Here is a 14,341-nt window from a genome sequence, read left to right on the forward strand (position 1 = left end):
CCCTCTTCTTCTTCTCCATCACACCTGCACCAAGCCCCCCCCTCCCTACTCCACCTCACACACCCTGTATCTCTCTCTCCCTTGTCCATCTCTCCCCCCCTCACACACACACACACACACACACACATTTTTGGTTTGTTTGTGAAGGAGTCTCTAAAGGGGGCTTACCGCGATTATCATAGGACGCTCAACCTAACGGTCAACCATATGTACAAATTAAAATAATCACAAAACCTCTCTCTCTCTCTCCCCCTTCCCCCCCTCTTTCCCTATTGTATTCTACTCGTCACACACACATACAAACACGCATGCAGCACACACACACACTCTTACATACATAACGATAGAAACAATAGGAGATTAAGAAGTGCACACACTTCATTCATTTGACTGATTGATGCAATAGGGATTATCGTTAATGATTTTTTGACGTAGGTTGCTTAGTGAAGTAGATGCAATCTTCTCGCACGTCTTTTGTAAACTTGTTTGCAAATTGATGTGAGAGGTAGATTTGTTAGCAAATGGATTGTGAGAGAAATAGATAAAGAAATAGGTTCAAGTAATTAAAATAGACAAAAACTTGAGAAAGAGATGGAGAGAGAGAAAGAGAGAGAGAGAGAGAGAGAGAGAGAGAGGGAAAGAAATATATATATATATATATATATATATATATAGAGAGAGAGAGAGAGAGAGAGAGAGAGAGGGGGGGGGGGGGGGGGAAAGAGAGGGAGAGAAATAGAGTAAGGTAGAGAGAGAGAGAGAGAGAGAGAGAGAGAGAGAATAGAGAAAGAGAGGAAGATAGAGAATAGGGTAAGAGGGAAAGAAAGAGAGAGATAGAGAGGGAGATAAAAAGAGAGGGATAGAGAGAGGAAGGGAAAGAGAGAGAGAGAGAGAGAGAGAGAGATAGATAGAGAGAGAGAGAGAGAGAGAGCAAAATTGCAAGTAAGTAAAGAGAAATGATTGTAAGCGAAGCCATCATTTTGTGGGGTGCGTCATCCGAGAGTGGAGAGGCTTTTGTAGAGTGCTTTGAAAAAAAACTTTTTTACATCCCATAGATGGAGTTCAAACGCTCTTCTCTCTACCTTCTCTATCTTTCTCCCACTCTTTTTGTCTATCTCTCTCTTTCTCTCTACGGATGAGGCATTAGGTCAAAGAAGCAGCTGTTGTAAAGAGATGTTGTGCAAGAAGCAAAATAAAGAAGCTCTTCTTCAAAGCACCCTACAGAGGCAAAAGCACTCTCACACTGCGCACAACACAAAACGATGGCTACATTTACAACACTAGCTCTTTATCCTTAACCCTAAACAGTTGCTATGTGTATACTTAATTGTAGAGAGTATGTGATTGTATATACTTAAATTATAGAGGGGTCGATATGTATATATTTGTTTATGCATGTATTAAGACAATGAGTACGGGAGCATAACACCCGAAGGTTAGATGCCTCCTCTTGGGTATAGTCCTTTTTTAATCGTGGCATTGCGGTCATTGATCCACTCATGCATGGATTACCGCAACATACCCTTTGGTTTTACAACGGTTGAAACTAAGATGATATCTAAAGAGGTGCCACTTAACCTTTGGCACTACTAGCTCTACTTAGCTCTACTAGTATGTATATATATCGACATGTTTATGTGCATATATACTTGTGTACATATATATAGATGAGTGAGTCTGGGGGAGAAGTGAAATCTCATATTGTTCTCTGTAATGTAGATATCAGACGAGAGACCACCTGGTGGTGGGTAGCAGCCATTTGGCTCTTCTTTTTGTTGGGTCACATCCCAGGTGGACTCCCACCCGGGGTGGACATCGCCTCCAATGGACTCGAGTCTTGAGGCGGTGAGACCAAGCAAAGAAAGAAAGATTATTTGTGGCTAGTTAACCCTAAATCATGAGTGTTATAGGGTTATTTTTGCTAATTGCAGGCATGGCCATCCTACACCTACTCTACTCAGGTTCCTCACCGGTAGTAGATCCAGACCTCCAGCAGCTATCTCTTTACAAAACCAGTACCTCCGTTCGACGGTTGAGTAAAATATGGGGGGGAGGTGGACTTTGGTACAGCACATGGCAGGTTTTGACGCCATCTTCAGATTCTTATACATTCGACGTATAAGAATTTTTTTGTAAAATTAAGAGACCAGCTGCCCGATCATGCACGCTACATTGAGGATGCACTGCATGCTTGATTTTCAAATGCCCCCGATCAAAGTTTTTCACAACAATGGTTGGAGGGCTACATAAAAACATTTTTGAAAAACAAGCAGTCCAATGTACGGCGTGCAGCGGCCAAGCAAGTTAGAGATCCAGACAAGAGCTATCGTGGTGACAACATGACAGATGCGGAGTGGAAGTGGGCAATGCAAGAAAAGAGCGATCAAGCTGCAATGGGCTCATCCTATAGACAACAACACGAAGCTCAGGACAGACAAACTCCTATGCATTATGGCTCGGGAGACAAAGCAGCATGGAAGGACAAATTTGTAAGATTGATTAAATTACAACCTAAATCGGTGATTGTAAAGATTATAGTTGATGATTTGTTATTGTTATTGTTAACTTAGAAAAATATCACTCTTAGTCGACCAACGAGAGACATGGTCAAGTTTCAAAAGCAAAATACAAAATTTGAAACTTGGCAATGGTTATTCGAGAATAACCACATCTCTCACGAGCAATTTGACGTAGTGGTTGGATCACTACAAGCGATAAGTTTGAACAAATAATTTTGTATCAATTGTTTTGAGCTGTTGATATTTGTTTAATTTGGTTTGGGTCTATGTGGAGTCTAGGCGATCAGATGTACATGCCTGTGGACGATGATGAGGAGGAGGAGGATTAGATGGAAAAATATTTGTCCAAACTTTCATAAGTCCCAATGTGGCACAATGTATATACAACTATTTTTATTTTATTTGTAACTTTTTTAAATAGTTGATCTTCTGCACAAGTTTAAAGTAAATTCAATTTCAATTTTTTGTTCTTTCTGTATACTCTTTTAAAAAACAATTGATGTTTTATTGTTTTATGCATGTCAAAAATAAAGGTGCTCATTTGGACCACCCAATTTTGGGTGGCCCAAATGAGCACCTTTATTGTTGAATAGGGGTTTAGCGGTAATATACGCGGTAATAGCAGCAACAAAATTGGGTGGCCCAAATGAGCACCTTTATTTTTGAATAGGTGTTTAGCGATAATATATGCGGTAATAGCAGCGGCAAGTCACGCGGTAATAGTAGCGGGTATATACCCGCGACTATTACCGTGTATATTGTTGTCTAACCACTATCGCGCTTTTTGCCGTTGGTATTGCCACATACGCAATAGTTTCTCTTTCTATTTTCCTTTGTTTTTCCGCGACAATGCTAGCGGTTGTGGAATGCTCCTCTTATAGTGCAATCAGTTCCTTGCTTTTAAGCACTATCTTCGTGAAGCTCACCATAGCAAGAGAATTCTCAAACACCCTCAGGTTCTTGGCCTTCCACATTTCTTTGAAGTAGAAAACCCTAACGATTTGAGTGCACACTATGAGCGCTTGGATTTTCAACCCTTCCCCCTAAGGAACAAGTCATTCTTGTAGAAACCTATCCTCCATGTCCTTTGAACCCACTTGCACATTTTCCCTGCCATGTCACTATATAGCTGGGCGATACTTGAACAAGTGAGGGAGGTCTACACAAGCTATATTGCAGCCACTACATCTATAGGGTCCGATCCCTCATGCATGGATTTTCCATTCATGACTTCTTATCTGGACCTACTGGAGGGCATTGCAATATATATTGGGTTCACGAGTTTTATATGCACCAACTTTTCAAATGCAAAGAACATGGATCAAACCTATTACCTCAAAGTGTTAGGCTAAAAAATTATCAATTTTTTACTACAAAAGAAAAGCAAGTAAAGAAAATAATTGCTCAATTTTCAACTTGAGATATCTTTTTTCTTAAAAGTGCTCAGTTGAGCTTAAATTGCTTAAAACTCAGAAAATTACAAGGAGCCCTAGCATATCCTTTGCATAGGGTTAACCAATAAAGAATACATCAGAGGGGCAATTTGACAAGCCTTACATCTTTAACTTGCAGGACTTACTATAGAGTATTCGTCATCAACACGTTTCTAGGACAACATTTGAGTCTAGGGGCTCACACTTCCCTTGAAACAATAGCGCATTCCTAGGCTGCCAAATGACTCTCAAAAATGGTGGATCTTACTATGAAAATATCAGTTATAAGGTCCAAATCATCAATGAACCTAGATTCCATAGCAAGGCCGTACCTAAAGAAGGGAATTCCTAGATGTGTGTGCACCCTCCTGCAGATCGCGCCCGTGAAATCTCTGATTTTTAGACATCCTCAGCACAGGTGTGAAAGGGATTCCTTTGGGTGCTTGCATCTGATGCAAGTACCATCAGCAAGACCTCTAGCTTTGGCTTTGTCTCCGCTCGGGAAGATGCAAAAGAGAACTCTCCAGAGAAAGACTTTGTCCCTTTCTTCACATTTGGCCCTCCAAATTTTCCCAAGAACATAACTCCATTTGCTTGCAGCCCACTTTTTTGACCAAGTCATGTTGAGGTAATCAATCCACTTCTTCGCAAAGCATAGCTTTTCGTAGATAATCTTAGTCTTGGACGAGCTAAACAATCTCTCTCTAGGCCACTTCCAAGCTTTCCAATCAAGCGGTGCAGAGCAAGGAGGATGGGTTAGGAGTGAAACCTTTTCTAGTAGCCTCCCGACAAGGAATTCCTTCTTGAGTAAGAGATTACAACAATTCTTCAGATATGCCAAGTTTTGCCAATCCCTTTTTTTATCATTCCACGGAACATCCAAGGTGTGAAGACCCTTGTTGTTCAAGTTCCTGGCAATTTCAAGCCAATGGTTATCAAGACACAAATCTTCCACAATGGGACCCCACGAAGACCAGTGCCTAGCCGTCTTTTCCAGTATCTAATCTCTTCCTTCCACTCGAGTACCACAATTGCTTTACATCATTTTTCAATAAACTTTCCAATAAAACCACCTACTTGAGCCTTCACACCCGCGGGGGGGGGGGGGGGGGGGGGCTTTTAGAGCTTTGAAGATACCTCAACTTGAATCCATTTCAAGTTGAGATATTTTCAAAGCTCTAAAAGGTTCACCAACGTAATTGGCTACAACTTGTTATGATTGATACATACAATATTGAACACTAGATTAATGTTATAATTTGATTTATAAATAATATTTAAGCTTGGGAAAATTTTCCAACTAAGTCGCAGTCTAAGGCACCAAATGTTTTGACTTCATTTCTTTTAAGGCGTACCTTGGGAGATGTTGTGGAGGTTTAAAGAAGAAAAGGCCAGCTCTTTTGTTCTATTTTCTAGGTCTAAAGATATTTCTCTACTAAGAGGTGTGCAACCCCTACGGATGGCAAGAGAGGTATGTAGGCAATGAGTCTCTCTTTTTGTACTAAGTGTGCAGGCCCCGTAGGGGCAAGAGAGGGATTCTCACACCTCAAGTGTGCGCACATGGAGCTATAGGGGTGTGGAGGCACCCAATGAAGCAACTCTCTCTCTCTCTCTCTCTCTCTCTCTCTCTCTCTCTCTCTCTCTCTTTGGTTGTGCACACAACAAACATGCATAGTTGATGGCAAAACATCAACAAATGCACTAAATAGTCATGTGGGGGGGAGGTGGGGGGGGAGGGCACAAAGACACAATGAAGCGCATTCATTACCTACAAATGAGAGCTCAATGTTAAGATATTGAAAGAATCTTTGTAGGAAATTGAAGGGGATCGGGGAGCACCACAGACAGAGAGTGAGAGAGAGAAGGAGACACACACACGATGTGGGTGGGGAGACTGTGAAGTGGCAGCTCCCCCTATACAGTATACTCACTATAAGTATAGGGTAACAGTGGGCGGGCGCCCATAACCTGGGCGACTGGTCAAGGCACATAGGCGTTAACCCCAATGACCTGGGCGACCGGTCAAGGCACATAGGCCTTAACCCCAACAACCTCCCACTTAAAGGCCAATGTGCCTTTAAACAAGATCTACTAGTGTACAACTAATAGAAGGTGAGAGATTCTCTCGACCTATGCCCACTGACTCTCGATGAGCTAGTGCATCCGGCTCTACTGATAGACAAACATCCTGCTGCGGAAGCCACACAGAGCTAGCTCCAAGCTCTGCAAATAGTCTACAAGAGCTCATGCACTCCTGCAAGTATCGGTCCAATACCTACAAACCTCCCCTATGCTCTATGCCGAGATCAGTCATCGAACAACTAATCAACCCTGCTGCAAATGCTCCCACTGCAGCTGCTATGTCGGGCCTCGAGATCAGCATCTCGTACATGAGGACACTGAACGTTGATGCAACCCTGGCAACCTCTGCCACCTCCAACTCAGAACTCAACTCATGGTAATCCTGTCCCCTATCATAGAGACCATGGCACTCTGACTCCGAGCTCTGGAGTGACTCCTCGTGCCCACCACATATCACATGTGTACCAAGAGTATCCATCTGTCCTGAATCTGCATCAAGCTCTGGCATAAGCATATCAAGAAATGACTCCACAATAGCTGACATCTCAGCATCCATGCGAGTCATCTCTGTCATCACCTCTGATGACTCATCCTGTTGTGACTCACTAGAGCTGTCCCGCTCCACCTGTGCATCCGTAGACGCAACCTGCACAACAAATTCACTGCTCTGCACTCCATGCAAAGCATCCTGCAACCCACAAGCAAAAGAGACTCGCCTGCTCTTTCGCTCTCTACCTGGCTGCATGATCACAGAGACAACACCGTCTCTCCGGTGATCCACATGCAATGGGTAACCTGTACCACTCCTGGCACCTCTCGCAATCACTAGCGAACCCAGATGCAACGCAAAACATCGCTCAAGCAGCGATACCCGACATCCACTATCCCGTAACTGTCTGACTGAGATCAAATCCCGTCTCAGATCTGGCACATAACGCACATGACGCAGGGTAAATCTCATGCCACTGGGCAAGGACAAACATACATCTCCTGCACCCTCAATGTCATACACAACACCATCAGCCATGTGCACACAACCAAGTCTCCCACTAGAAAACGTGCTAAACCACTCACGATGCGACGTGACATGGAAAGTAGCATCTGAATCTAGTAACCACTGTGAAGACAATGTGCAATCCGATATGCAATCCGTAGACATAAGATCGTCTGAAGACAAGCTAGATGTAAATGTGACATCGCCGTCACAAGCATACTCAGTAACCACCGTACTGATCTCACTAGCATCTGTCGTGCCCAAATCTGCATCACGCATTTGTCGCCTCCGTTGTCTCAAACGCCTGAAACATCGACGCCTAATGTGCCCTCTATGTCCACAATGCCAACATGTCAAGTCTCTACGCCGTCGAGACTTGTATGTGGGATCAATCTCTCCCATGGACATAGAAGTGGGACTATACTCCCCTGTAGACATGGATGTCGCGTACATAGCATGTAAACTCTGCCATAAAGCATGAGTTGCAGTCTCGCTCGAGACCTGCCAGTAAACAGACTCAACCAGATGCAAACAAATCGTAGACATTGCTAACTCATCAAGATCCTGCCAATCATCATCACGCATAGACTTGGGCTTCGCCGATAAACCACGCAAGGGTTTATCCTGCCCCAAATCCGCCAATGCAACAAGCATATGCTCCTTCCAAGCAACAAAATCTGCACCATCAAACTGTGTCAGACCATAACGCTGGAAGTCAAATGAAAAATCAGCCATAATGCTCGCAAAAGAGCAACCAACAATGAGTAGCAAATGTCAACCAAATCAGCCCTAAACTGGCTCGAATCGCATCAACAAAAGTCTGCAAATATGGCTGTAAGATATGGCTGCAAATCAGCCCCAAAACAGCCCCAAAATTCAGCTCTTAAACAGCTGCATAAACAAGTCACAAACGTGTCCCAGATCAGCCTACAACTGAGCCATACATGGACACCTGCAAAGAGGAAACAATGGCTGAAAATTCAGCGCCCAAATAAGCCCTCAAACCTGCCTATAAACTTGTAAACCTATAGCTGAAACCTGCTGAAAAACCTAAAGCCATTAGTGCTCGAATCCGGCTACCTAGCTCATAGCCACACAAGCATACATCACAATACTCACTCTTGTGAGTGTGCCAAGATAACTGTACGCCTGTCAAACCCGTGAGCTAATCACCAAGCCCACAATGTGCGGTATCGATGCATACACATGCACAAATCTCCCACCTGTAGAGAACACCGCACGCAAATGCTGAGTGCAACCCGCAATCTCTACCTAGATCACATAAATGATACGCATAAAACTCCTAGGAAAATTTTGCCAGAGTTTTGTCAGTAAAACGGCCACAAAACCAGTAACCAAACTGACTGCACACTCAAAATCATGAGCAACCAAAGCGCATCAAACCGCACTCCAAATGCATGCACCAATCTCCACAATTTGCATACATCATTGCAAACACCTGCAAATCTAGTACACAAATATTTGCTCTACCTGTGACTGCCAAAAAACATGCTCGAGGCATACATTGCCGAGCTCAAAATGCAATCACATTAGTCTCCCTGAGCATCAAACCACATAAGGCATACATCGTATCCTCCCACCTGTGAGGAAACTTGCAGCAAATATCACTCTCACATCTGAGAGCAAACCATGTGTGGAATCCTCGACACACAATAAACAACTGCTGCTGCAGAAAATTCAGCATTCATAATTTTAAAATTCTGATATGACGAGCGCATCCGGAGCGTGCCAAAACCCCAAGGTAGACTCCTGGATCACATGTATCCGAGTCCGGGTGTGAAAGCTATGCCAAAAACCTCCGTTTCGACCCAAAAACGTAGCATAAACTACCAAAAGAGGGCTGAAAAATGCAGCTCCTCAACCGTAGCTCGAATGAAGTTTTTGATGGCTCGAATGGCTTCGAAAGGGGGGTAAAACGCCAGAACGCCTGATGGAAACGCTCTCGAAAAGCTGAATTTGCCGATGCCGAAGTCGAAACCCTGTTTGCACTCTTGAAAGTGCGCGCGTGCATGGACGCGATTTCAGGAATGAAACTGGCTCTCCGCTGTCGTCGTGACTGTGCACACACACGCTCCCTCCGCACCTACGCTCTGATACCAATTGAAGGGGATCGGGAAGCACCACAGACAGAGAGTGAGAGAGAGAAGGAGACACACACACGATGTGGGTGGGGAGACTCTGAAGTGGCAGCTCCCCGTATACAGTATACTCACTATAAGTATAGGGTAACAGTGGGCGGACGCCCCTGACCTGGATGACCGATCAAAGCACATAAGCCTTAACCCCAACAGAAATCAATTAATGAATGCAAGATAATCAATAAATATGGCAATCCAAATCCCATAAGCCTTGTTTTTTTGGTTTTAATTCATAATCAACAACCCATACCATATAGATGTTTGATATGGTCAAAAAAATCCATTCTTTTATCCGGCTACACTCCACAATTATGGCAACCTCTTGAAAAGGATGCTTTTTCTCATATTAAATATAATATCTTTCTCAATTTAATGCATATGAAAAACGTTCGACCTTAATTTAGTTGTAGAGCTATGATGATTGAAACATTGTTTGTGTGTGTGTGTGTGTGTGTGTGTGTTTTTGGGGTTTTTGTTGTGTGTGTTTTTTTGGGGGGGGGGGGGGGGGGGGGGGGGGAGGGGATGGACTAGGAAAAATTTACACTAGCATGTAAGTGCAATGGAAGAGGGTTTCAAACGGTAAATTTACTTTTAGTCTCGAGAAAGATTCTCAATAATTTTTTGTTCTAAACTTATTATAAGTAGGGTAAAAGTCTCATTTTGTGGTGGGGGGTGGGGGAGAGTAAGTATATTCTCTATATGGAATCTATTAATTACATACATCCTCATTTGAACATATATGAATAGAAATTTTGATGATTATTACCCGAATATTTATAATTCACATGTAATGTTAATTAAAATTTTATATGTACTCGTGTGTGTCCAATAAGGATTACTTCTTTATCTTTCTTATGTTGTTAGGGATATTCAAAACTTAGAAATAAAGAGAATCCCATAACGGTATATGGACATAAACTAATATTTAAAAAAATAAGAGAGTTTTACTACACAGCAGATTTAGCTTTGGTGTGTTTTCATAGAACTATACATATCTTTAAATGTAAGATAAAGGTATAATGATATTTTTACTAGAGCTCTTACGAGCATAAAAAGAGGAGTCGTAATTATCATTTGTTATTCATGAATAGGGCACTTTTCTTTGCTCTTTGTTTGTTTGCTAGCAAGTGGCATGTCCTTTTCTACAAGGAGTGGATCCTTTGGGTTGAAATATGTATATGTATTGAAAACTTGATGTTGACAAAGCATTGTAGCACGCTTGTTAGAATAGTGATTTCAACTCATAAAACTTAAATATGTATATAAGGAATTCATATAGATGTAACTATGTAATCTCATCAAGCGCTAATTTGGGATACGCATAAAACATCCTTCAAGCACAAGGTAAAGGGGATACTATCCAAATGCACTAGTAATGAAGTGGACATTGTAACTATATCTTCTTTTTTTTAATCAAACTCACAACAGTGAGTGGAGAAATATAATTATTTAAAAAAACAAAAAATTACAATGAAAGCCATGCTCCCAACGAGCCATGGCATCTTCCACCAACCATATTCCATATTGCCAGATACATCAGCTGATAAAGGGTACCACTCTAGACCTAATCATGAATAGCTTGAGATTGCCACCAAAGAGAGAGCTCTGCCACAACGATCCCCTTGCCCACCAAGCCACTGTAAGGAAGTATAATGTCAAGAGGAGAACCTGAGGGTAACCAAACCCTGGCTACAATCAATCATCCCACACAACCAGAGGTTTACTATTGTCCAGAATCTCCTCTAGGACCATGTGGATACCATTGTTCCTATGTTGGGCCGAGTATTGTTCATTCCGAAGCGACAACGGGTTAGAGCAGGCTTGGATGTAAAGTCTTACAGATTGTGGAACATGAGCAAACCCATCCCCATATATATGGATCCTTACATGGCTAGATGGGTGCCTTTTGGCAAGAGTTGACGTTTGCTTCTTTTCCCAATGCCTGTTACAAATACTGCAAAATTGGTCATTATGCTCGGAACTGCCCCGAGGTAGAGGCTGTCCCCAATCATGTGGTCAATACAACTTGGAGGCTTGCCACAGGGATGCCAAGCCGCATGAGAGTGCCAGCAAGCTAGACGATAAGGCCAACGACCTGGAAATGAATAGTGTCGATGTGGTGAAAAGAGAGTGACTCCCTGTCTGAAGAGATGCAAGAGAAACCAGAATCACCTGTCGAATCCTCCATGGAGACTCAAGTGATCTTGGAAACCCCCAAGCTTGACGTTACAATCGAAGACATGCAGGACCAGAAATTAGACCTCATTAGTCATACTATGAATGAATATTGTAACTAGATCTTCAAATTGATGTGATCATGATAGAATCTAGTACAAGAAGACATTTTTTGCTTTGTAAAGAAGAGTATAAGAAAGGATTTAAACTTCTTTAAATTACTTTTGTGCGACCTCGCAAGAACTAGCCGCCAAAGTATGCAAATGGGTATGGAAGTCTTGGAAGATTAGCTTCTTTATCGATAACCTCATTCTGGGAGGGTGGAGCTATCATAACCAGGACATTTTGTTGTGCACCTGCAAATCACCAGATTTTGCTACCTTAATCAAGTCAAAACATCAAGGAACTTGCTGGCATTTAAATACAAATTGTGAGTTTTGGGGAAAAAAAAAGAGTGTACCAACATCCAAACCTATCGGTTAACATCAAATTGTTGCATAGTTCTATCAGCTACATCCCAATGGCAATAATTAGAGTCTGTTATTGACCGTTATTACCTATATATGACATTTCAAACCCTAGAAATTTGTCTGGTCGCCGGGTTTTTTTATGGTGATGAATAGATAGGAATGAATTTATTGAAGTCGCATGTAGAAACATTCCTACAACCGAATGTTCAAAGGGTAAAAAAGGGATGTTGGAACAAGAGCTTTACTAGTTTTGTGAGGGTGATGGATGGGGCCAACCAAGTGAAGAAATTTTCTTCATCACTTTAACGTCCACAAATGCCACCTTTTTAAGACTTTGATACAAATGCGGTACACACAAAGTATATAAGTGGGAAAACAACTTTTGAGGCACATGAAGAAAAAGATACCACAAGTAAGTCAACCAACTATATCTTTGAAGAGAACACCTTTTTCTGCCACCAATATAACACTTTTAAGTTTGATTCAAAATGAGATATTTTTGACAAGATCACTACCAACTTAGGGGTTGCTCATGTTCTTACCTCTCTTTCTCTCTTTTATGGTGGCAATCTAATGCTTCACATTAGCTAGTTTTACGCGATTGCACCAACACACCTGCATGTCGCAAGGGTTGACTCGTAGTAGCAGGCATGCTACTTGTCTGTACCGCTCGTCCAACTCCCCTTGACATGTTCTTAAGTTTCTTATGGGAGCATACCAAAGAAGAAACAAAGTATATGCACTAATAACTAATTATTCTTGAAACAATGTATAACGCTAGCGCTTGCATATCTAAGGTTGTGTTAAAAAAAATCATGGAAAATGAAAAATCCTAGTTATGATTTATTTGTGCCTTAATTTTCAAGGTCGAATTTGGACATTTGAGTTATATAACTCGGTAATACCTTAGCTTGTAGCATAAAAATTCATCTCTAAGATGTCTACATACATACATACAAGGATAGCAAAGTACTTTGCATGTACCTCAAATGTGTAATCCTTTTGATGGCAATGGAAAGGTATTTGCCTTTATATTGGCTTTCAGTATTGGGTTTTGGAAAAGATGCTCTGACCAATTTTTTTCTTTTTCTTTGTGTGTGTGTGTGTGCGCACGCACGAACGATGGTGGGTTTTCTTTTTTTTTTTGGTGGGGGGGGGGGGGGGGGGGGGGGGGGGGGGGGGGGGGGGGGGGGGTGTGGGGTGTTTTGGTTTGAGACAACCATCACTGTCTAGAAGCAAAAGTCAAGATTGTTGTGCAAAGCATTACAAAAAAAACTAGTTCAAAATTTTTCATTCTTATGCAATGCCCACCAACTATAGTGGGCCAAACTTTATTTGCACTTGAAACTGTATCTCCATTGAAGATCATTATTGCACTAATTTTTTTGCACTTGAAACTCTTTCCATTGAAGGTCATTTATTGCTCAAAATTCTCTCAAAAAATTGGCACAAACTTTTAACAAGGCCACTAAGCGTGCCCAATTTTGCAAGCAGGTCTAATTAAAAGGAATCAAGCAAGATTCGTCGACTCTGGAGTGGGGCGAGAGAAAAGGCAAGGAAAGGGTGACGTGACGATGGCCAGGTGGCACGAATCGAGCATCGAGGTGCCAAATGTTGAGAGCAGCGCAGAGAGAGAGAGTGGGATATTTGCTTATGCATCAGATTCAGCCATGTCTGTCTATGTGTGCGCGTGCGTTGAGCCTAACGGCTGTTCTCTCTGTCTCATAGCGCAAGGCATGGTGTGCGCTCCGTTGGGCTATCACAGTTGCAAATCCGCGCGAGTAGCTGTCTCATAGCGCAAGGCATGGTGTGCGCTCCGTTGGGCTATCACAGCTGCAAATCCGCGCACAGCTGGGCGCATCGCGGACGGGGGTTTCGATCGAAGCTGCAGAGCAAAGGTCGCCATCGGAGCTGCAGGGCAGAGGTCGACACGAGGAAGAGAGAGGAGAGAGAGGGGCCATTTTGCGCCTTTTTTTTTGGGGGGGGAGGGGGATCTAGTGAGATTCCCGTTAATGAGAGCGTAGAGCCAGTAGGGGCGCAACAAGGCCAATAAGTGCACTAAAGTTCTAAGATAAGCTGCAAAATGAATCTAAGATAAGTTTTTTTTCCAATACTCAGTCAACGAGAGTGAGTTTGATCTATACTATTATAAAAGGGGGAGGGATTTTGCAACACCCCCCCCCCCCCCCCAAACACGTGGCGGAACGAGCTTCATCCGGCTTGTGTGCACTTGCAATTTTGGTGGTGAGACAAGGGTCTGAGAGAGAGAGAGAGAGAGAGAGAGAGAGGGAGAGAGAGAGAGAGAGAGGTCCACCGGCCACACTAGTATATATTAAAGCATAGCAAAAAAGAATGTATTGGAGATGGGTAATGATGAAATTTTAGCCTAAATGGAAAGGACTGTAGTTAACTCCATGAAAAGCATTGACTCTCTTTTGCTTTTTGGATTTGTTATGCATCCTTTTCACGAAGTGAGGAATTCTTTGTAAAGCCTCTTCTCTTACATACT

At 42.5% G+C, this 14,341-nt stretch overlaps 1 protein-coding gene across 1 annotated transcript; it reads right to left on the reverse strand.

Annotated features, from left to right (window-relative positions):
• Positions 1-10,582: 10,582 nt before the first annotated feature.
• On the reverse strand, positions 10,583-13,738 carry LOC147419078 (uncharacterized). Its single transcript, XM_086505697.1, has 4 exons — positions 13,664-13,738; positions 11,585-11,605; positions 11,360-11,406; positions 10,583-11,282 (listed from the first exon to the last, which is right to left on the reverse strand). Exons 1-4 carry the CDS (start codon positions 13,736-13,738, stop codon positions 11,204-11,206), a joined length of 222 nt encoding a protein of 73 aa, XP_086361823.1. The 3' UTR covers positions 10,583-11,203.
• Between the last annotated feature and the right edge of the window lie 603 nt (positions 13,739-14,341).

Source organism: Adiantum capillus-veneris, chromosome 29 (genome assembly GCF_014529385.1).
Source record: "Adiantum capillus-veneris isolate H3 chromosome 29, ASM1452938v2, whole genome shotgun sequence".
NCBI lineage: Eukaryota > Viridiplantae > Streptophyta > Polypodiopsida > Polypodiales > Pteridaceae > Adiantum > Adiantum capillus-veneris.

Bases quoted from the DNA above. Each gene is read 5' to 3' on its own strand.
- LOC147419078 (XM_086505697.1), bottom strand. From the start codon at position 13,738: ATGGCGACCTTTGCTCTGCAGCTTCGATCGAAACCCCCGTCCGCGATG. The intron at 11,606-13,663 runs GTGATAGCCCAA...TTTGGCGGCTAG, and splicing joins CTGTGCGCGGATTTGCAGCT to TTCTTGCGAGGTCGCACAAA. The intron at 11,283-11,359 runs GTGATTCTGGTT...ATTCATTTCCAG, and splicing joins CTCCATGGAGGATTCGACAG to GTCGTTGGCCTTATCGTCTA.